At 61.3% G+C, this 21,238-nt stretch overlaps 1 protein-coding gene across 3 annotated transcripts in view; it reads left to right on the forward strand.

Moving 5' to 3' along the window:
* Positions 1 to 21,238, forward strand: part of SDK2 (sidekick cell adhesion molecule 2) — a 180,558-nt gene that overhangs the window by 124,443 nt on the left and 34,877 nt on the right. For all 3 annotated transcript variants that reach the window (XM_074972196.1, XM_074972197.1, XM_074972198.1), the window contains exons 4-21: positions 679 to 826; positions 5,628 to 5,761; positions 8,025 to 8,136; positions 8,612 to 8,802; positions 9,234 to 9,317; positions 9,420 to 9,614; positions 10,406 to 10,522; positions 11,827 to 11,994; positions 12,300 to 12,402; positions 13,464 to 13,640; positions 14,832 to 14,968; positions 15,415 to 15,562; positions 15,659 to 15,799; positions 15,922 to 16,103; positions 16,687 to 16,802; positions 19,427 to 19,622; positions 19,987 to 20,085; positions 20,916 to 21,107. In XM_074972196.1, coding sequence (XP_074828297.1) covers positions 679 to 826; positions 5,628 to 5,761; positions 8,025 to 8,136; positions 8,612 to 8,802; positions 9,234 to 9,317; positions 9,420 to 9,614; positions 10,406 to 10,522; positions 11,827 to 11,994; positions 12,300 to 12,402; positions 13,464 to 13,640; positions 14,832 to 14,968; positions 15,415 to 15,562; positions 15,659 to 15,799; positions 15,922 to 16,103; positions 16,687 to 16,802; positions 19,427 to 19,622; positions 19,987 to 20,085; positions 20,916 to 21,107 — 2,640 coding nt within the window. The remainder of the gene's footprint in view (positions 1 to 678; positions 827 to 5,627; positions 5,762 to 8,024; positions 8,137 to 8,611; positions 8,803 to 9,233; positions 9,318 to 9,419; positions 9,615 to 10,405; positions 10,523 to 11,826; positions 11,995 to 12,299; positions 12,403 to 13,463; positions 13,641 to 14,831; positions 14,969 to 15,414; positions 15,563 to 15,658; positions 15,800 to 15,921; positions 16,104 to 16,686; positions 16,803 to 19,426; positions 19,623 to 19,986; positions 20,086 to 20,915; positions 21,108 to 21,238) is intronic.

The raw sequence follows: 21,238 nt of genomic DNA on the forward strand, positions 1-21,238 counted from the left end.
AGGTGTGCTCAGCGGGCAGGCTGAATGGAGCACGGGTGGGTTGTCTTCAGGGACTGAACTCATGACCTCGAAGCACCAGCCTCTGCCGCTTCAGTTGAAGCACCAGGTCTGTTCATGTGGAGGCAGGAGGGGATTCACAGCCATCTGTGGGTCACCCCAAAATGCGATTTCTTTGTGGCACCTGGGAACAGGCCCCCAGTGTGCCGGGCGCTGGACAAGCCCAGGACAAAGGGACGGTCTCTGCCCCAAAGCCTTTCCAGTCACGGTCAAAGACATGAGACGAGGGATGGATGCGGATGGGCAGAGGGGGGAGGCACCAGGAGACAGTGAGGCAGTACTGGTCAGCATGTCGGGCTGTGGTCTCTGCACACCAGCAGCTGAACCATGGCCGAAGCTTTGTGTCGGCATTGCAGCAAAGGAGAGTCTAGCCCTGCCATGAGCAGGAGACAAAGAGCTGCCCGTGACCTTCGGAGCCAGGCATGGCAGCTGAGCAGCAAGGCTGGTGCTGGGGGCAGCCACGTTGGCCCTGCTCGGGATGGGGGCGAGCGGCAGGCCCATGCGGTGGCAAGGAGACGGACACAGACAGTTCCCTCCTTGGCCCACGCTCCGGCGCTGGGCTCCGAGAACACCTTGCCGGCGTCCTGCCGGCCCTGACACCTTTGTCTGTTTGTTTTCCAGACATGGGCAGCTTCGAGGAGAGTGAGACGCACCAGAGCGTGTCCCACGGTGAAGCGGCCGTCATCCACGCCCCCCGCATCGCCAGCTTCCCACAGCCCCAGGTCACCTGGTTCCGGGACGGCCGGAAAATCCCCCCCAGCAGCCGCATGTGAGTCCTAGTCCCAGCCCTGGAGGGACGCCTGTGGGCGGGGTGGGGTGGGGAGGAGCCGCTGTCTCTAGGGAGGCCAAAGACAGTTGCCCCGGTGGCCCAACAGCACCAGCTGGAACGGGACGGGGTGAAGGTTTGGGGCCTGCTGCCTGTGGGGGGTTGTTGTGGCCTATGCAGGCAGGGGGTTCTCTAACTAAATAACCCCCTACTGAGCAAGGCAAGCCCACCCTGACTGCACAAGGCGACTTCCCCCCAGGCCGCCTGCACGGCAGTACTGAGCGTGGTCTCCAGGGCAGCAATCCAGCCGGGCCTGGAAGGGCACGACTGGCACCAGGGTAGCGCTCACTCTGCACCCTACTGCGCCCCCCTGCGGCAGCGCAGACCCCCAGGGAACGCTGGGGGCAGGAGTAGTGTTCCAAGCACACTGGGACGGCGGTGTGGAGGGAAACACCAAGCCTTCCTCTTGCATGTGTCCACGCACCAGCTTCTCACTCCTCTTCCCCGTCTGCCCCCTAGCTTCACCCCTCTGCCTGCCAAGCGCCTGCTGCACGTCAGGAGACAGAGAAAACCCCTGAGCACATCCCCCATGGCCCCCAGGGCCCCTGTACTGCACCTTCCCCTGGGGGAGTCTGCACTCCGGCGTGTCCTCCCCTGGTGAACAGCCCTCTGGGGAGCCAGCCTGCCTACCAGCCCACAAACCAGCCCCCCGCCTCCTCCCCGGGCTCTGCGCGCTGATTCAATTAAACGCCCGCTCCGTCACCCTGCTCCTGGCAGTTACAGGAGATTAATATTCATGGTGGAGTTCAAAGGGGTCCTGAAGAGCGAATCGGCTGGTGTCTGTGGGGTGGAGATACGGATCTGATGAATGCTATCAGGCTGGCAGAGGCAGGCCAGGGTGGCATGTAGCCACCAGCCCTGGGAGCCCACTATCTGATTGGGAAATTCAGCTTCCCGCCCCCTGCCTGGTGATTAGCAGCTGCTTATCAACCCCCTGGCCGGGTCCTGCCCATGCCAGGACAAGCAGGGAGCAGCCGGGGGTGGGTGTGTTTATTCGTTTATTTATTTGGGATTGATTCGCTTTTGTCCTCTAATTAAATTATCAGGCGGCTGCAGGAGCTCGACTAACTAACTACAGAATCCTGTCTAGGAGAGCAGGGAGAGGGAGGAAATGTACCCATGGCAACAATGGGTAACGAGGAAATGTAGCCCTTCATTTATTTAACGCAGGCTGGCAGTGATGGAGCTGCTTAGGGTAACAGCTTGCATCCAAAACACAGGGGATTCTCCCCATTTACCTTCCCCTCATCTCCCCCACCCCTTACCGGCCTTCTGTCCCCTTAGCATCTTAAGGCCTTGGCCCCCAGCTGCTTCCCTGGTGCCCCCAGCTCCTTCTCCACTTCCAGACAGCACCTGCACCGTGCCACTCTCTGCAGGAGATTCAGTGTTATCGTTTTGCCTCCAATCTTGATACACTGGTGCGTGGAGGGGGGCCACACCAGAGACGCGCGCACACACACCCCGTGACCCACCAGGGGAGCAGCACTGGGGCCGAGGGTACGTCTACACTGCAGTGGCGCAGCTGCTGACCCTTCCGAGGGGTTTCCGTCAGTGTCATTCACCCAGCTCTCCAAGCGGCGGTGGCTCAGCTGATGGAAGAATTCTTCCGTCCACCTAACTACGGCACGCAGGGCGTGAAACGTTTCACAGCCTTGAGCACTGGAGCTCGTGGCGTAGACCAGGCCGGAGAGCAGCCGGCGCTCTGTCTTGCATGGTTTGCGTGCAGGTCACAGACGAACTGACGCTTTCCGTTTTAAATTGTCAACCACGTGAAGGGTTACTTTCCTTTCTGCTCCGAGGCAGCAGCCGGTCGCCCCCGGCACTGGGCTGTTCCATACAGTCACGGCCACGCGGTATCCGTGCAAAGTATTTATTATCATTGTCATTACATCCCTAGAGCCCCTTTCTTCCCCGGGATTCCAGGGGGCTTTGTAGTCTGTTCTTAGAGCCGTCACGGCACCCCCACACAGCCACGCGGCGCGCCAGCAGGAGCCAGGGAATACGGCAAAGGGGCTGAGCTCTCCAGGCAAACAGAACCAGGACACTAATAACCCAACAGCGGCAGCACAGCACCTCCTGGTGGTGCGTCAGGGTATTGCTCAGAAAGTATTTCAGGGCAAAGAGCACCCCCTGCTGACGGACCTGTGGAATGCTGGTTCTTCCCCGTGTGCCGAGGGTGAGCCTAGCAGAGGGAAGGGGAGCCACGTCCCTTTTGACCTCAAAGATCTCTGTAGCGATTGGGTTCCCAGCCCGATGCAAACCCCCAGTCCTGGGTGCCCGTTTGCTGGGTCCCCAGAGCTGAGGTCCCCTGCCTTCGGGATAGCCCATCCCTGCATGCATCAGGGCCCAGCAGCCTTCCACAGCCAGGTGGGATTCCCAGCTCTGATGGCTCTGAAGTGCTGCCATCCTGGCCGACCCTGAGTGCAAAGAAAGAGTTGGCCCCAGCTCTCTCCGGCAGCCCCAAGGTGAAAGAATTGGCCCAGGCTGGTCAGTCTAGGGCTGCCACTTATTCCAGGATTTTGTGGGGTCACACTTCTTACCAGCTCGGTGGGCACAGCTGTTAACGTGACGCCCAGATTATTCAGGGCTGCTGCCACCCCATTGTCATGCGGTTTCTCAGCTTTGAGACGCTGCTGCTGCTATGCCATGACGTGCCACTCCCTCCCAGCACATGTCACCGGTGTCACCATGGTGCAGTGAGCTTGTCTTGCATGACAGGGTTGCTTGGGCCCGGGTCTGGTTTAAAGTGTGGATATCGTAGGCCTGGGCCACAGCTCGCGGAGTCGCAAGATGAAGAACATCTATATATTTCTAGCTCTCATGCGTGCAAAGAAAAGCTTGAAAATGTGAGCCAAGCATGACTATTGGTTGTCTGAGTCTGCAGAGAGCCGGAAACAATAGCTCCAAGATGCCTCATTCATCTTAATTCTGAAACCTGCTGGCAGCTCGAGGAGAGGTGGGGCCACAGCTGGGGGATGGAGCCATATGGGGGTGTACCTGCATCCCTGGATTGTGCTAAATTGTGGGTCAGGCTGCTTCGAGATCAGCCAGACAAAGTACTGTTTTCTGGACCATCGATATTTTGAGGCTGCAGAAGGGCATCTCGGACTTCTCTCACAGCCTTTCAGATGCGTCAGACGTCCCAATCCCCCCTCCCGCCAACCCTCCTGCAGGGAGGCAGAGACATTAGCAGAGCTGTTTATTGGAGAGAATCCATCCAAACCCTGCCACGCTCACCTAATGGGAGGAAGCGAAAGGAACTAGACTGGATTTGTCCTTGTTAAACTAGCATTAAGGATGCTTAACAGATGTCGCAGGCGCATCACATTAGGATCCAGCGATAGACTTGACAAACTAATGGTTTTGTTTATCGTTGAGAAAATGAATTTAAAAAAAAAAAAGAAAAAAAGCAGGAGCCAGAGGAAATGGGTGAGGGAAAGCGCTGGCACCCACGCGGGCTGGAATAGTCTGCCGGGAAAAATGGCTCCCTCTCCCCACGCCAACAGATACATTCCTAGTGAGACACGCGTTCTCCCCTGGGTTAGTCCTGGGGAAAGAGAGCTCTCACACCAGCCTCCTCTGCTTGTGTGCTCACCTACCTGACGCGCACACACGCGGGTAATAGCGAGGCGGTGCACAGCCTCGGCCATGAGCACATACATGGCGCGCGTAAACATACATCCAATAATACACGCTGCAGCCATGCACACATGTAATCGTTCTGGACACACATACGGGGCACACAGATAGACATATTCCATACACACACACACATGTAGGCAAGGGTAACGGCCCCTCTGCTCGGGGCATCCCTGGAGTTTGAACTCTGAAGCCCAAAAAGCCTGAACGTCTGCTGCTTTAGCTAAAGGAGCACCTCCACTCACTGGCAGCTGTAGTAGGCTTGTAACTTCCTATGCGGACCAGCTGCTAGAGGAGTCGCATGCTCCCGGTATGCGTTTCACACGCCCGTGCGTGTATATATAAATACTTATGCAGTGTACACACACTTGAACCCATGTCTCCGGACCAGAGATACACACCCAGGCAGACACTCCCACGCAGTCACACATACACACACAACTACGGGGACACACACACACACACTCACAGTGGTGGCAGCAGTGTTGGGTGCTGACAGCTGCAGCGAGATGGAATTGAATTTGTAACCCACATTATGTGAGAATTGAACCGGTCTCTTTTCTATTTGCAAAGCAGGATGGAGGAGATAAAACTCCTTTATCTCGTATTTAATGGCAAAATATATTCCTCAGGCCATTTTATGTTTCCATCAGATTAGATCATTGGGTAAAAGAAAAGAAAAGAAAAGCTTATTAATCGGCAATGGTCCGATCTGTCGGCCCCTCCCTCAATGCTTAGGCACTGGGGAACATAAAGACAGGCGTGATCAATTGTGTGAATTCTGCTCATTGTCCGAGATTAAGGGTTTTGTGTGCTCGTTAATTTGAGGCTTCCTGCGCTGCCCTCGGTGCCTGCTGTGGTATTTTCCACTCTGAGTGAAACCCGCGATGGGAGAGTGTGAACCGAATCTGAGCTAGGCTCTGAGCTGCCTTCCCCACCAGCTCTGGATCCGAATGTCCGCAGGGACCCCTGTCCGGAGACCAGCCTGAACTGGCCCTGGACCAAAGATCCCTGAACTTGAGGGCTGCCCCCCCCGCCCCGCATCCTTGCTCCCCTTGGCGGGTTCACTGCTCTCACGCTGTCTCTTCTGCACTGCCCCTGCCAGAGCTATCACGCTGGAGAACACCCTGGTCATCCTGTCAACGGTGGCGCCCGACGCAGGCCGGTACTACGTGCAGGCCGTGAATGACAAGAACGGGGATAACAAGACCAGCCAGCCCATCACTCTCACCGTGGAGAGTAAGTGCTGGGCTCCAGGGGAGTGTACAGGGAGCTGGTTGGAGCTTCCGGAGGCCGCCCCAGGGGCTTGTTCCTCAGAGGAGGAATCCAGGAAGCGCAGGGAAAGAATCAGTGCCCTGCTGGCTCTGCACCGCCTGGTGCATGAATCCCAGGGCCAGATCCAGGGGGTGGGGTGCAGGGTGACCGGATGGCAAGTGTGAAAAATCGGGACGGGGGTGGGGGGTAATTGGCACCTGTGTAAGAAAAAGCCCCAAATATCGGGACTGTCCCTACAAAATCGGGACATCTGGTCACCCTCGTGGGGTGTTGGCATTGGGTTGGATCCGCAACATCGAGACTCGGTGCAGCGTGTGTGCACGGGCGGGCGTGAGTGCACTCTCTCGAGAGGAGGGTGATGGGCTCCCATGCTCAGCCTGGCGTTAACCAGAACGCCCAGGGAGCAGGGAAGCCTAAAGGGTGACACTGGCTCTGTAGTGCCGTCCGGTGCTGGGGAGGGGGGGACCAGCCAGCCACAGAAGCTGTACCAGGGCTTTTCATGGATAGGGGGTGGGGGGTTGCAGCTCACCCCCTACATTCTTTGAGGGAATTGTTCCCTGCAAATAGCTCTCCTGGCTCCGTTAGGGCCCCGTCCTATCCCATCCCTCCCCACCCAGGAGGTGCCCACCCCTCCGCCCCCCACAACCCCAGTGTCTCCAGGCCATTTTACAGGGCTGTCTCTGTGCATTTGGCTTTCTGGCCCCACTTCCCGGCGCTCCTGTTGGCTCAGGTCCAAATTTAATTTGCAGTAAATCTCTTCGGAGGCTCCGACTTCTGCTGACTTAACAGCTCAGCCTCCTCGAAATTTATTTCGGCACTTTGGGCTGTGCTGCAGGAGCTGGCAGGCGCTAATTATACCACCAGCCCAGCCCCTTCCCCGTAGGCCCTCCCTCCGCCACAGGTTCTCTGGCCTCCGCACTGCACATCCCCTACCCTGTCCATGGAGATGGGGGCACATAGAAGCCGCTCTGGGCAGCACTGCCTTGCAGAAAGGGCTGGGTTTCTTTGCAAGTGAGCCACCCCTCCCCTGTGGGCATTTTGAGCGGGTCTCATGGTACCAACATTTCCTGCCCATGCATGCGGGGCTATTGGCAGGGGCTGGAGCTCTGCATGGGGCAGGGACTCCCCATGCACTGGTGCAGCTGTTCTCCTGCACCGTGGCTCTGCCCTGCAGCTCCACCCAACTGTGCAATTCCTGTCCTGGGCTCTGCATCCCAATGGCTGTGCCGGTGCCCCTCAATCCCGCCCCACAGCTCCAGCTTCCCTAGGCCAGGGCCTGTCCTGTCCTGTGTCAAGTGACACAGTGGTTTTACGATGAGCACTGGGTTTCCCTTTGACCTCACCTGGCCATGGCCCTCCCTGACCAGCGTGGTCCCTGCCGCCGAGTGACCCATCCCACGGAAAAGCCCTGAGTTGGTACAAAGCACCCACGCGATCTCCTCCCTTTGCTCTCTCCCTCCTGCTGCGTGCTCCACGGCTGCTTTATGGCTTTCCTTGTCGGGCTTTATCTGCCCGGCTCGGCCCGGCACGCCATTAATCCGTAGTGCTGCCCTGATGCGTCCCGCCATGTAAATAAACAACGCCGAGGCCCGGTTTATGGATTCAGCTAGATCAGCAGCTTTCACGCCGATCCCTTTTTTACAGCACCTACATGAGGGTTTTTTATCATCGCAATTATTTTGCCTTCTACACTTCCCCACTCCTTCCTTCTCTGCCGAAGCCTCAGGCAGCGCAGGGCTGCCGAGATTACCCCAGGAGGACCGTAGCAGGGGGCGGGGGATGGATGCCCAACGCCCTCCAGGGCTTGTAGGGACCATGCGGGAGAGTGGGTTACAGAACCCCCTGACCCCTTTCCCAAAGGGGATGGCCAGGCACTCAGCTAAGCACCCTTGGCATCTCTGACTGTCTGGGCATGGGACCCCCGTGTCTGGGCAGCTGGTGGGCCAGGCCGTGACGGAGAGCAGGTGGGTGCCAGCGCGCACTGAGCCGGGAGTTGGTGTGGGTCAGAGCGGAGCCGTGCTGAGCCTGGGGAGGTCTCCGAGGCAGGACTGAGGGGCTCTGATTGGCTTGCCAGAGCACTGACTCGCCTGCTGCCCGTTCCCAGCCACCGAAAGCACAGCCCCCTCCCCCTTGACTCGCGCCGGCTCGCTGGCGCTCCGTGCTGGTGCATGGCCCCGCCCCGCGAGCCCCGTCTAACAGCCTGCTCTGCCACCTCGGCTCCCCTTAGATGTCGGCGGCCCGGCCGATCCCATCGCTCCCACCATCATCATCCCGCCCAGGAACACCAGCGTGGTGGCCGGCACCTCGGAAGTGACCATGGAGTGCGTGGCCAACGCCAGGTGGGTAGCTGTCCCCCAAGGTCCCTGGGGCTGGACTCTCGTCTGGGGCCTATCCAGGGCTGTCCCTTGGGGCAGATCCTGAGCAGGCTCCTCTAGGTGTGGGGTGGGGTTCCTGGCATAGCAATAGTGCCCCAGAGCCACTGTACCAGGAGAGGGCTCAAGGGATGCAGTGCAGAGGGGAACACTGCAGGTCAAGACCGGCTCCGAACCCACCTCCCGCTGCGTGGCCAGAGACTCCCCTCGGGCTCGAGGTCCCCTTCTGCTGAGCCCTGCAAACGTAGAGGGACCTGATCCCTGGCCCAGAGCTGCTCTGAAACCTCCCTCCCCCTAGGACGCCTGGGTCCCCGTTCCCCTGCGGGCTGGGAGGCTCCGGTTGCAGGCGCTCAGGGCGGGTCCAATGGCACCGCTGCCTGGGGCGGGTGGGGGACAGGGCCTTTGTCCGGGGCGGCTCTCCCATGCTTTCCTCACCCCCCAGGCCGCTGATGAAGCTGCACATCGTCTGGAAGAAGGACGGGGAGCCGCTGTCCAGCGGGCTCAGCGACTACAACCGCCGGCTCACCATCCTCAACCCCACGCTGGGCGACAGTGGGTACTACGAGTGCGAGGCCGTGCTGCGCAGCAGCAGCGTGCCCGCCGTGGCCGAGGGGGCCTTCCTCGCCGTGCTGGGTAAGGGCCCCGCTCTCTGGCAGCCCAGGCCTGAGGCCCAAGTGCAGCGAGTCTGGGGAGGCCTCGGCACCGGGTCACCGTACAGCCTGCAGGCGCTGGAGGAGCTGTGGCAGCCTGGCCAGGCTCCTGCCTTTGCCCGTTCCAGGCTCTCAGTGCCAGGGGCCGGTGGGGAGGAGTGTATTAGCACCCGGGCTGGGAATTGAGGGCTGCCAGGCTCTCTCTGCCTCTTGGGTGCGCTCCCCAGGGCTGCACAGCAAGGGGGTGGGGCCCCCCGCAGGCTCTTGGCTGCCTCCAGCACCCTCCTGCGGCTGGGGCCCATCAGAGCCAGGCCCTGGGGGTGCCCCTGGCTGGCTGCTCCCTCCAGTGGCAGGGGAAAGAGGAGCGGGCTGCTCCGGTTGTTCCTGCCTCCAGCTCTGGGGGTCTCGTTGCAGAGCCGCCCCAGTTTATCCAGGAACCGGAGAGGCACGTCACGGCCGAGATGGAGAAGGTGGTGACCATCCCTTGCCAGGCCAAAGGTATCGTGTCTCCCCCCCCCGACCCCTGGCACCCTGCTGCTGCCCAGAGCCGGGGCTGCTTGTGTCTAACGCTGCCTCTCGGGGGCGGGCTTTGGGTTGCAGGCATCCCGCCGCCAGCCATGGCCTGGTACAAGGACGCGGCCCTGGTGCACGTGGAGAAGCTCTCACGGTTCCGGCTGCTGGGCGACGGGAGCTTGCAGATCAGCGGGCTGGTGCCCGATGACACCGGCATGTTCCAGTGCTTCGCCCGCAACGCCGCCGGCGAGGTGCAGACCTCCACGTACCTGGCAGTGACCAGTAGGTGCCAGCTCTCAGCCCTGCAGGCCAGGGAATAGCGCCCAGCAGTGGGCCCAGGACTCTCGGCTCCTGGGCCTGTCGGTGCCTGGCACCAGTCCCTTGGGCGTGCCACGGGCTGGGAGCCCAGCAGGGATGGGCCAAAGCTGCCCCTCACTGGGAGACCTCCAGAGAGTATCTAGCTAGGCTGTGCAGGGAGTGGGGTGGGTGACTCTCCCCGGGCAGCCAGTGCTGACCCCTGTCCGGAGCTAGGGGGCCTGTGCTGTGGGGAGTGGAGTGGGGATCCCCAGTAGGAGGTGCTGACCCCAATGCCCCAGTGTGGCGCTTTAAGGGGCGCTGTGCTGCAGAGGTGGGGATCTCGGGGTGGGGGGGGCTCTCCCCTGGTAGTCAGGGCTGACCCCAATGCCTCAGCACAGGGTGCAGGAGTTGCTGCCTAAGGATAAAAGGGGCACTGCCAGCCCTGAGTACGGTGCCACTGAGAATCCCCAGTGCCCCTTCACTGCGCATCCAGTGCTGGGCAGTGCTGTCCTGCCCCTTGTGCAGCGTCAAGGGAAGGAGGGTGCCGGACAGCTGCGAGAGCAAAAGCCACGGGAGCGCGGGGCCTCTCCCCGGGCACCGGAGGGTGCTCAGGGTGGGAGTGGATCCCAAGCCCCTGGCATGGGTCAGCCCAAAGATGAGGTGCTGAGAGCCCGAGCGGGCCAGGGGCTGCCGCAGCCTGGTGGTAGCCGCTGGGTCACCCCGGAGCTGGCCCACGGGAGCTGCTTCACAGGCTTCTCTGTGTCTCCTCTGCTCAGGCATCGCTCCCAACATCACCAAGGGCCCCCTGGACAGCACTGTGATTGACGGCATGTCCGTGGTTCTCAGCTGCGAGACCTCTGGGGCACCGAGGCCGGCCATCACCTGGCAGAAAGGTAAAGGGGGCCACGGGGAGGATGGGCCATGCCCCAGGGCTGCGTCTCTGGGCACAGTCACCTGGGGTCCTTGTAGGTCCCAGAGCTGCGGGCACCCCAACCCCCACCCAGCCAGAGCCTATGGCAGAGCCCTCCTGCTGCCCCATGCATCATGTGTCCCCCCCCCCCCCCCGATCCCCTTGCAGACCCCTCCTTCACCTCCCAGCTGGACCTGGCCCTTCTCCCAACCTCCCAACCTTCCTGCTGCCAAGAACAGCACCCCCCTTCCACCAGGTCCCCACCCCACTGCTGAGGCTGGGCCCCCCTGTTCAGACGGGGGGAGCAGTCAGAGGGTTAATGCCAAGCCAGCGCAGACGGTGGTTCGGATCAGCATCCCGTGTGCTGGGGGGTGCAGTGGGCGTTGGTCTAGTGGTGTGACCTGGGCAGGGCATCCAGCCTGGGGCAGGAGCTCAGGGCTAGGGGCAGCATTCTGGTTCCTCCTGCCCCCTGGCTGGAGATGGGGGAAGGAGTTGGGGGGAAGGCAGTGGGTGTTGCCCCAGTTCATTGCAGCTGGCAGCTCCCAAAGCTCTGTGTCATGCCCCCGAGCCAGAGGGCAGTGGGGGACTCACCTGGGCTCTCACTCCCCGGGCAGTGCCCTGCCTGCCCCATAACATCAGGCACGTGGCAGCCAGGCCGGGTCCCTTTGCTGCCACACCCCCGGCATGTCCCCCTTCCAGGAGCAGCATCTTACCCTGTTCCCGACGTGCCGGGCTCACCCACCCTCTCTGGGAGGACACCTCCGGGTTACGCTGCTTCCCCCGCAGGCCCCCGTCACTGCCCTGTCAACACCCACCGGGCGCCGGCTCTTAAGGCCGCAACGCTCCTTGTGAGGAGCTTCTCACTCCTTGTCCGGGGCAAAGCCCGCGTCGCCTGCCCCCAGCTGAGTGCCCGGGAGACAGGCAGTGTTTCCTGCTGGCATTTCCAGGCCAGGCCCGGGGGTCGGCTCGGTAAGCATGAGATTGAGGGGCTGAGAGCTTGGCTCAGAGCCAGGCACAGAGCAGGTGTGATGGACCCTGCCCAGCTCCGTCGATGCCCCTCAATCTGCAGCCCCCCTGTTCTCCCAGCCCTGCAGGACTCTGCAAACTCATGTTACTTGTGAGTGGGCTGGTTCGCAGGCAGGTGTCCAGGCGGGGAGGACAAGCCATTGACCCTCCAGCTCCTTCCCCGTCTGGCTCAGGAGCACGGCGCCGGGCTGGCTTACGGGTGCCAGGCTGTCCCTGGCCATCGCTTCCCACGGATGACGGGGCTCTCCCCTCTCCCCACAGGGGAGCGGATCCTGGCCAGCGGCTCGGTGCAGCTGCCACGCTTCACCCTGCTGGAGTCGGGCAGCCTCCTCGTCAGCCCCACGCATATCGCCGACGCCGGCAGCTACACCTGCTTGGCCACCAACTCCCGGGGGGTGGACGAGGCCTCTGCGGACCTCGTTGTCTGGGGTAAGGCCGTTCCTCCTCTGCTGGCCCCCCCCCCCCATCTGCCCCCGCCAGACCCAAACCGACGTCTCCAGCACCAGCGCTGCACAGCTCTCACCCCTGGGTCTGGTTTCCCCAGTGCCCCCTGCTGGCCCCATTGTGAGGATTACATGGAGCTCGACCCCAGGCCCCTGGCATGGCAGGGTGGCGCACGACCCTCCCCAGCCAAGCTGTGACGCTCTCTCCTGCCCTCCGCCCCAGAGAGAGCCCTGCCTGGGCTGGCCCCCCGGTTGGCGGAGGTGGCTGCTCACTATGTGTCTGTTCCCCAGCCCGCACCCGCATCACCAGCCCCCCTCAGGACCAGAGCGTCATCAAGGGAACCAAAGCCTCCATGAGCTGCGGCGTCAGCCACGACCCCAGCGTGACCGTCAGGTACGTGGCCTTGGCTTAGCAGGGATCCGTCCTGGGAATCCCAGCTCCCAACCCTGCTCCCGGAGCTCCCTGCCAGGGAGTTTGGGGTCCCAGCCCTGCCCAAAGGTCCCTGGCCGGGCATTCGGGGTCGCAGCCCTGCTCCCGGAGCTCCTTGCCAGGGAGTTTGGGGTCCCAGCCCTGCCCAAAGATTCCTGGCCAGGTGTTCGGGATCCCAGCCCTGCTCCCAGAGCTCCCTGGCCAGGCATTCAGGGTCCCAGCCCTGCTCCCGGAGCTCCCTGCCAGGGAGTTCGGGGTCCCAGCCCTGCCCAAAGGTCCCTGGCTGGGCGTTCGGGGTCCCAGCCCTGCTCCCGGAGCTCCCTGGCCAGGCTTTTGGGGTCCCAGCCCTGCTCCCGGGGGGGTGAGCAGGGACTTCCCTATTCCCCCAGGCAGGGCAGAGATGCAGTGGGTGAACTAACGTCCCCCACCCCCCCCGGCCCCAAGTGCTGGGCAGGTGGGAGCCAGGGGACCCTCCCCGCAGAGCCAGAGACCCCAGCCCTGAGAGATCCGCTCCCATGGCCCCGGTTGAGTATCTGATGGGGGGATAAATCCTGCCTTGCTGAGGGAGCTCCCCTAGCCATCTCGGGTGTCCCCCCCCCAACTTCCCGAGCCACGGCATTTCAGCCCTGCACCGCCACCCGGTGCCCGACCTGGGTACAGCGCCTGGGAGGCTGTGAGCTGGGCCATGCCCATGCCGCCTTCCCCGCCCCACCTGGCGGCTGAGACCCAGGCTGGGGGGTTGCTCTGAGCAAAGCCAGCGTGCACGGGGCAGCCAGCGTGCATGGGGCAGCCCACGCGGCACGTCCCGCCGAGGGGCAGTAGGACTCCTCCAGAGCAAGAAACGTCGCCGCGTTACAGAGAGACAGGGCTGGGTCTGGGGGTTACGTGGGGTCTGGAACACCTGGGTTCTCCCCCAACTGTCGGAGGGGAGTGGGGTCTGGTGGTTGCCACAGGGGGGCTGGGGTCAGGATGCCTGGGTTCCATTCCCAGCTCCAGCCCTGAAGCCCGCGGTGGCCTTGCGGCAGGTATCTTTGGGAGAAGGACGGCGCGCCTGTGAGCGTGGACGGCATCCCGCGGCTCCGGCTGGACGAGGAGGGCACCCTGCACATCTCCCAGACCTGGTCCGGGGACATCGGCACCTACACCTGCCGAGTCCTCTCCGCCGGGGGCAACGACTCCCGCAGCGCCCACCTGCGTGTCAGGTGAGGGAGGCTACTGGCCTGAGACCCCCCCGACGCGCCCCGCCTGGGACAGGAACACTGCGGGGGCTCGTCCTCCCACGTAGGCGCCCTCCCGGCTTCCTGCCATGGCATCTCCCCCTCCCCCCTACCTGCGCACCCTGCCTCCTCCTGCCACAGGGTCCCCTCCCGCCACGGCGTTCCTTCTATGGCATCCCCCCTGCGCAAATGCCCTGCCTCCTCCTGCCACACCATCCCCTTCTCCCCTGTGATGCGGCTAATCTGGGCACCCTGCAGGCCCACAGGCTCCAGCACCCTGTGCCGTGGCAGCCCGGCGATACAGGCAGGCTTGCCCTCGCGATGCCAGATCCCACGTGGGTGAGCTCCTGTGACCCACCCGAAACGCCCTCAGCTCCCTGTCCCATCTCCTCCCTGCCTGCCCCCCTGTCATGGAGTCCCCGGGCAATGCTCTGTACTGCTCCCTACGAAGCCAGGCAGGACTCTGGGGAAGTCTCCTTTCTGGGAGCAGACTGTCCCCAGGGCAAACAGCTCACACGGCTTCCACCTTCCTGGGTCTGACCTCGGAGCATTCAGCATCCTCTCTGCCCCTCCGTGTGCTTCCCACAGGTGGGGTCCTGGGGAAGCCAGAGGGTCCTGCCTCCCAACTCCGCAGTCAGACGTGACTCTCAGCCAGCCAGTAAAACAGAAGGTTTATTAGACAACAGGAAGATGGTCTAAACCAGAGCTTGTAGGTGCAGAGAACAGGACCCCTCAGCCAGGTCCATTTTGGGGGGCAGTGAGTCAGACAACCCCATCTGCACTTCACTCCTGGTTCCCAGCCAGCCCCAAACTGACTCACCCTCCAGCCCCTCCTCCTCTGGGCTTTGTCCCTTTCCCGGGCCAGGAGGTCACCGGATTCCTTTGTTCTCCAAACCCTTTAGCTCCCACCTTGCAGGGGGGAAGGGCCTAGGCCATCAGTCGCCAGGAGACAGAGTGTCGGCCATTTATGTACAATGGCCCTGTGCTCTGCAACAATTACACCCCCTTATCCCACCACATAGAGACTTAAGAAATGTGTCAGGGAAACTGAGGCACCCCTACAGTATTCAGAGGAAACATTAAGAACAGTCCCACTTCAACACACCCCCACCCAGGGCACCATCTCCTCTGAAGCTGTCCCACTGTTTCCAGTGCTGGTTTCTCCTCCCCCTCCAGGCAGCTCCCCCATGCCCCGGAGAACCCGGTGGCCGTGCTGAGCCCGCTGGAGAAGCGCGCTATCAACCTGACATGGGCCAAGCCCTTCGACGGGAACAGCCCCTTGCTGCACTACATCCTCGAGGTCTCCGAGAACAGTAAGGCATCTGCTACTTCCACCCCGCCGCAGGGCACTGGGAGCAGGGCGCTGGGGCTGGGGAGCGGGCACAGGGGTGAGTGGGCCTGGCCCGCCCGACTGGGCTCCCCAAGAGGGAACCTGCAAAGGGCAGGGGGAAGTCCAGCTACCAGTGTGCGTGCAATGGCCATACACAGCTCCCTGGTTTGTGGCACTAACCGCACGCCATCGGGACGGGGCCTGGGGCTCTTCCCTGCAGGCGAGTTCGCCCTCCACACCCCAGAGGCTTTGCTTGCAGCGCATCGTGGAGAATGGCTCCCTGACAGCCGGGAGCCAGCCAGGGACCTCTGACAGCAGTGGGCGCCAGGCCAGGGAGCGGGGCTGGGGCCTATTGGCGACTGAAAGGACCGTTTGCCCCCCAGCCCCGTGCTGGCTCTCCGCTCCACCCCTCCCCTCTCTGTCCCGCAGACGCCCCCTGGACCACTCTCATGGCCAGCGTTGACCCCGAGGTGACCTCCGTGGTGGTGCAAGGCCTGGTGCCCGCTCGCTCCTACCAGTTCCGCCTCTGCGCTGCCAATGACGTGGGCAAAGGGCAGTTCAGCAAGGACACCGAGAGGTAAGGCGGGTCCGGGTGGCCTCCTGTGTAGCCCAGGAGCTGGCCAGGGCAGGGCGGGGGGGTCTCACTCCCTACCTTCGCTGCCTCCCCTCCCAGGGTGTCCCTGCCGGAGGAGCCCCCCACCGCGCCCCCCCAGAACGTCATCGCCAGCGGCAGGACCAACCAGTCCATCATGATCCAGTGGCAGCCGCCTCCCGAGAGCCACCAGAATGGCATCTTGAAAGGCTACCTCATCAGGTAGGCCACTGGGGTGGGGAGCCAGCCCTCCCCACCCGGCCAGTCCCCAGCGTGGCATCTGCCTAGCTCCCAGAAGGGACCCGGCTGCCTGCTGGCCTGACTTGCCCTCCCCTTGCCCCCAGGTTCTGCCTGGCCGGCCTGCCCGTTGGCTATCAGTTCAAGAACATCACCAATGCCGAGGTCAACAACCTGCTCCTGGAGGATCTCATCATCTGGACCAACTACGAGATCGAGGTGGCAGCGTACAACAGCGCCGGCCTGGGGGTCTACAGCGCCAGGGTGACCGAGTGGACCCTGCAGGGAGGTGGGCGAGGAGGGGGGGCTTTCCCCAGCTCCGGGGGGAAGGGGCTGGGTCTCCGCTGGCCCAGTCTCCGCAGGGAAGGTCTGAGGGGTGCTGAGCCCCAGGGGGTTCATGAGCCTGGCCTCAGCTCACAAGCTGCTGGGGGCCAGGAGATCAGCAGTGGGCTCCGGGCCCAGATCACCGCCCTGCAAAGCAGCATTTGCCAGGCTGCTTGGTCAGCCGCACTGCTGGGTCCCTGGAGGGGCCTGGCCAGTGTCTGCCCCAGGCAGCCCCCGCCCCCCAAGCGAACCTGCCCTGCGGTTGGGGCAGAGGCAGGGCTGGGCTCTGCAGTGCCTCCGTTCCCAGGGACGTTTCAGAGCCCACTGGCGGGGCAGGGGGTGCTGGGTTCAGCGCAGCTAGGGAGGGGAGCCCAGCCTGCCACTCCCTGCCGGCCTGGTGTCCCGGTGCCGTGGCAGGGAGGGAGGCTGCCTGATCAGAGAGATGCTGCCGTTGCCAGTGCCTCTGACTACAAGCCCCAGGCCCAGCAGCACCTCCATCCTGCACCGCGTCCCCGTCCCCATGCTAAGCCTGCCCTCCCCTCCTGCAGTTCCCACCGTGCCCCCAGGCAACGTTCAGGCCGAGGCCACAAACGCCACCACCATCCGCTTCACCTGGAACCCGCCCAGCCCCCAGTTCATAAATGGTATCAACCAGGGATACAAGGTAAGGGGGAGACGGGGCGGGTGAGGGGAGGGCTCCCGAGCTGCAAATCTAGCACAAGGCACAGGATGGCACCCGCTCCTTGAGACACCCACCAGCAGTACGGGCCTCATCAGCCTGACCAAAGCTGGGGGTAGGAAACCTAGCGTGGAAGAAGGGCCTGATCCTAGGAGGTGCTGAGCGCTCCATTACATTCAATACATTCCTTTCTTCTCACACATTCACACTTAGCTACAGCTGGTCCATGTCTCATTTCCTTACCTCCCTAGGGTGAGAGTGAAACAGCATCTCCCTCTCCATGGGTCATCACTCGGGCTTGGACCTGGGACCTCCAGCACCAACCTCTCCCACTGAGCTAACAGAATAACTCCACTAGCTGGCAGCAGTAGTAGGCTGTTATCCTCAATGTGAGCCAGCTGCTACAGGGTGGGCAGGACACACTGCGCCCGTGTGTTGCAGACATTCAGGGCTGTACTAGGAGACCCTAATCCGTCTTTGCTCTGAACTGCGCCACCGTCTTGGATTCTCCATCGGGGGGCGAGCCGGCAATGTGAACAAAATCGACAGCATCTCTGCCTAAACCCTCATTTCACACTCGTGGCCTCAAACTTTCTAAACCTCTTTCTGAGGAAAAGTCTTTCCTGTGTCCGCTTCCCAGATCCTGAACAAAAATAGCTTCCCTTTGCATTTAAAACCCCCCAAAAGCAGGTCTTCTAATTGAGTCTAACTGACTATTAAAATAATATTTCCTAAGATTTAACACTTACACAGGAGCTCAGCCTCCGATGCTCTGTAATTAATTCCAAATTGTAATTAATTCAAATTTACATTAATTGCATTGAATTAAAATATTACACTTGTTTCTTAATCTACTGCAAAGAAGTCCAGGAATTTAATTGCCAACAAACGAGATAACCAGAGTAAGCAGGATATTTAACATACTTATTAAATGCCACTTAGTATTTTTGATTAGTATTTTAGGGCCTAATTAGTATCTAATTAACTTGCTATAGGCTATCTTCCATGGTCCCAATTTAATGCCTAGACATCCCTTCTAAATGTAACGCCATAGGGAAGCAGGCTATTGTGCATTGTTATCTGGGGAGTTAATCACAAAGCATCAGCTCTCTGTTATTTTGTATGGATAAATACAAACGCTTATTAAAACTCATTGAGTGTTTGCTTTGCACCATTAATTGATGTTTAATCAACTCCGAATAAACGAGAGACTCCGAATGAAAAGCTTTGATTTGGAGATGCGTTGGAGGGTTTGCATTGTCTTGAAGAGACGTGTGGGGAGACGCCCCCCTCCCCAAAGGAAATCTCTGTTCCCTTGGGGAAAGCAAAAATATCCCCCATGGCTTGTGAGTGAAAAGGCAGTGGGTGTCCAGTGCACAAGCACCTCAGAGTTCAACTTATTGGCTGGTGGCCGGGAGCCTGCGAAGTTTGTAAAGCCAAGTTGTTAAGCGCTCAGAGATTGCCCGGTCTCTGGGACAGTGGCCATCTCTTTGTTCTGTGTTTGTAGAGCACCTGCCATAGCAAATAATCATAATAATGAGGCTGTTTTTAAAATGTTCTTTATTAAAGGTTAAAAATCATATATTCAAAAATAACCCACCCACCCCCAACACGGCCTGTGTTGCTAACAACTCCTTTGATTGTTGACCACAACCTAGTTTTAAGCATCAGATTTACCTTTTCCCTGTTTTCTGGTCTGTTTTAACGTTTTGCCCTTCACTGAGCCCGGGCACTGAAAATAGTCGGGCCCCTTGCCCTGGGTGAGTCTCCTGCCAGAGCCGGGTGCTGCAGTGTTTGGGGGCCAGCTAAACCCAACGCTGGGAACCTTTCCACTGATATTGCAAAGCTGCTCCATTCCCCCTCCCCACGTCCCTTCTGGCCTGGCTGTCAGCGCCCTGTGAAAGCCAAACTCCAGCGTCATGGCCAGATGCAGGATCAAGCTGGGGGAGTGAGCTGAGTTCAGAGGAGATCCAGGATCTTATACCCCAAAAGTCACACTAGCTAGAAACCGGACTCATCAGAAACAAACTCCTATTGCCTGACCGTTGCTGCCAAGGTCACGACTCTGCAACAGCTGAAAGGAGATTAACGCATCCTTGGCTTATCTATCACCATCTGGCTCTGTCTACCCTTGTCACACCTTCCCGTCTGTCTAATTAAGTATCGGGGCAGGTTACCAAGGGAGGTTGTAAATTCTCCATCACTGTGTCTTTGAATGCAGACTGAAAGATACTGTGCTAGTCAGGCACAAATGATTGAGCTTAATGTGGGGATCGCTGGGCGAGGGTCTCTGGCCTGTGTTACGGAGGAGGTCAGAAAGACTTGATGCCCAAAATGGGCCTCTCTGGCCTTGAAATCCCTCCCCCCATACACCCTGCTAGCTAGCTGGAATTGCTTGTGGAGCCCCCACACGGGCAGCCCTTCCTGCTGTGGGGCTGGGGCAGTGACCTGGCTTCTTGGCGTCCCTCTGTGATCAGTGGACGCCCCGGGCGTTTCCGTCACTCATGACCCGTCCTTTGGGAGGAGAGGCGACTGAAGGGGCAACTGTAGGCTGAGGGCTGGTTCTCACCCCCACGCGGGGCCGGGACACTGTTGTTTTTCACCCCTAGCTGATCGCGTGGGAGCCGGAGCAGGAGGAGGAGGTGACAGTGGTGACGGTGAGGCCCAACTTCCAGGACAGCATCCACGTGGGCTACATCGGAGGCCTGAAGAAGTTCACGGAGTACTTCACCTCGGTGGTGTGCTTCACCACGCCGGGGGACGGCCCGCGCAGCCCGCCGCAGCTGGTGCGCACCCACGAGGACGGTACGGGGAGGCCTTGCATTCCCTTGGGACATAGGGTGGGGTGGGCAGCCCAGCTCCCAGAGGCTCCTGCAGAGCCAGGGACCTGGGCCCTAGAACCTCCCCCTACTCACCATGGGGGATACCCCGGGGAGACCCCCGCTCGCTCCAGCTCACCATGGGGGATACCCCAGGGAGAATCCCGCTCACTCCAGCTCACCACGGGGGATACCCCAGGGAGACCCCCGCTCGCTCCAGCTCACCACTCGCTTTCACTGGCCAGCGCCCTGGGGAGACCCCAGTTCACCTCGGCCTGGCTGCTCAGCGGGTGCTGAGATGTGCGCTGCTTGCTCCACTCTAACTCTTGGCGTTGGGGTTTTTTGGGCAGCACCTGGCCCCGTGGGGCACCTCAGCTTCAGCGACATCCTGGACACGTCGCTGAAGGTCAGCTGGCAGGAGCCCCTGGAGAAGAACGGCATCCTGACCGGTAAGGAGCTCCCGGGAGGCTGCTCGCCGGACTCTCCCCCGGCCCAGCTGAGCTGCAGGCCCGGTGCGATCAGCACGGCTCTGTGCTTCCAAACAGTGGCAGCCTGGTGCTGCCCAAGGCCGCAGCCGGGAACACGCTCTGGGCCGCGGGACAGTCCTGTCTCCCCAGCCCCCCAACACCTTCCTTCCCGCATGGTGGGGGCCTAACGTCCTTGCAGCTGCTGCTGTTCTCCTGAGGTGCTTCAGTTACCCCATTTCCACCCCGCTCCCCTCGGCCCCGGTCTCAACATCCCAGCCACGTCTGGCTCCCTCCACGTCACGGAGTGCCAAGGAGACACTGGCGTGGCCAGGGCAGTGCCCACCACACCGGGCAGATGTTGCTATGGACGATGGTGGAGAATCGGCTCCATGGCAAACACTTGATGGAGAATTCAGGGCAGGAGCCGTCGGATGGGACCTTCCCAACCCCCCATGCGACTTGAACATCCCACTCCTTGTGCCCGAACCGCAGAGGGGTTGGCAAGCGAGAGGTGTGGGGCAGAAGGGACCAGCGCTGGCTCGAGGAGCTGTCTGTGCGCCCTTCTGCCTCTGGCTAGTGGCCCCTTGTGCCGGGCTGTCAGGCTACTGGGGAGATCTGTGAAGTGAGGCCCCTCTGCCGGCAAAGCATGGGGGTGACACTACATTGGCTGGGGCCCACGCGGTGGCCTGGGGAGGGGTGCGGGCAAGTTGAAGGGAGTCTCCCCCCCCGAGGGAGGGGGGCGGGGAAGTTTCATGCAATGGGGCGTAGAGCGTGACACCCATGTGCCCATGTGGCTGGGTTGTGTTTTGCAGGCTACCGGATCTCCTGGGAGGAGTACAACCGCACCAACACGCGGGTGACACACTACCTGCCCAATGTCACCCTGGAGTACCGCGTCACCGGCCTCACCGCCCTCACCACCTACACCATCGAGGTGGCCGCCATGACGTCCAAGGGGCAGGGCCAGGTGTCCTCCTCCACCATCTCCTCCGGGGTGCCTCCAGGTAAACCTGGCTCCCAGCCCCCTTCTGCTCCTGTCACCGCCCTCCCTCTGGCTTCCGGCAGAGGACGAGCAGGCCCTGGGTCAAGGGCACCCCATGAAGAATGCGCTGGGAGCGGGTCTGGAGCAGGGGCG

Source organism: Natator depressus, chromosome 14 (genome assembly GCF_965152275.1).
Source record: "Natator depressus isolate rNatDep1 chromosome 14, rNatDep2.hap1, whole genome shotgun sequence".
Lineage (NCBI taxonomy): Eukaryota > Metazoa > Chordata > Testudines > Cheloniidae > Natator > Natator depressus.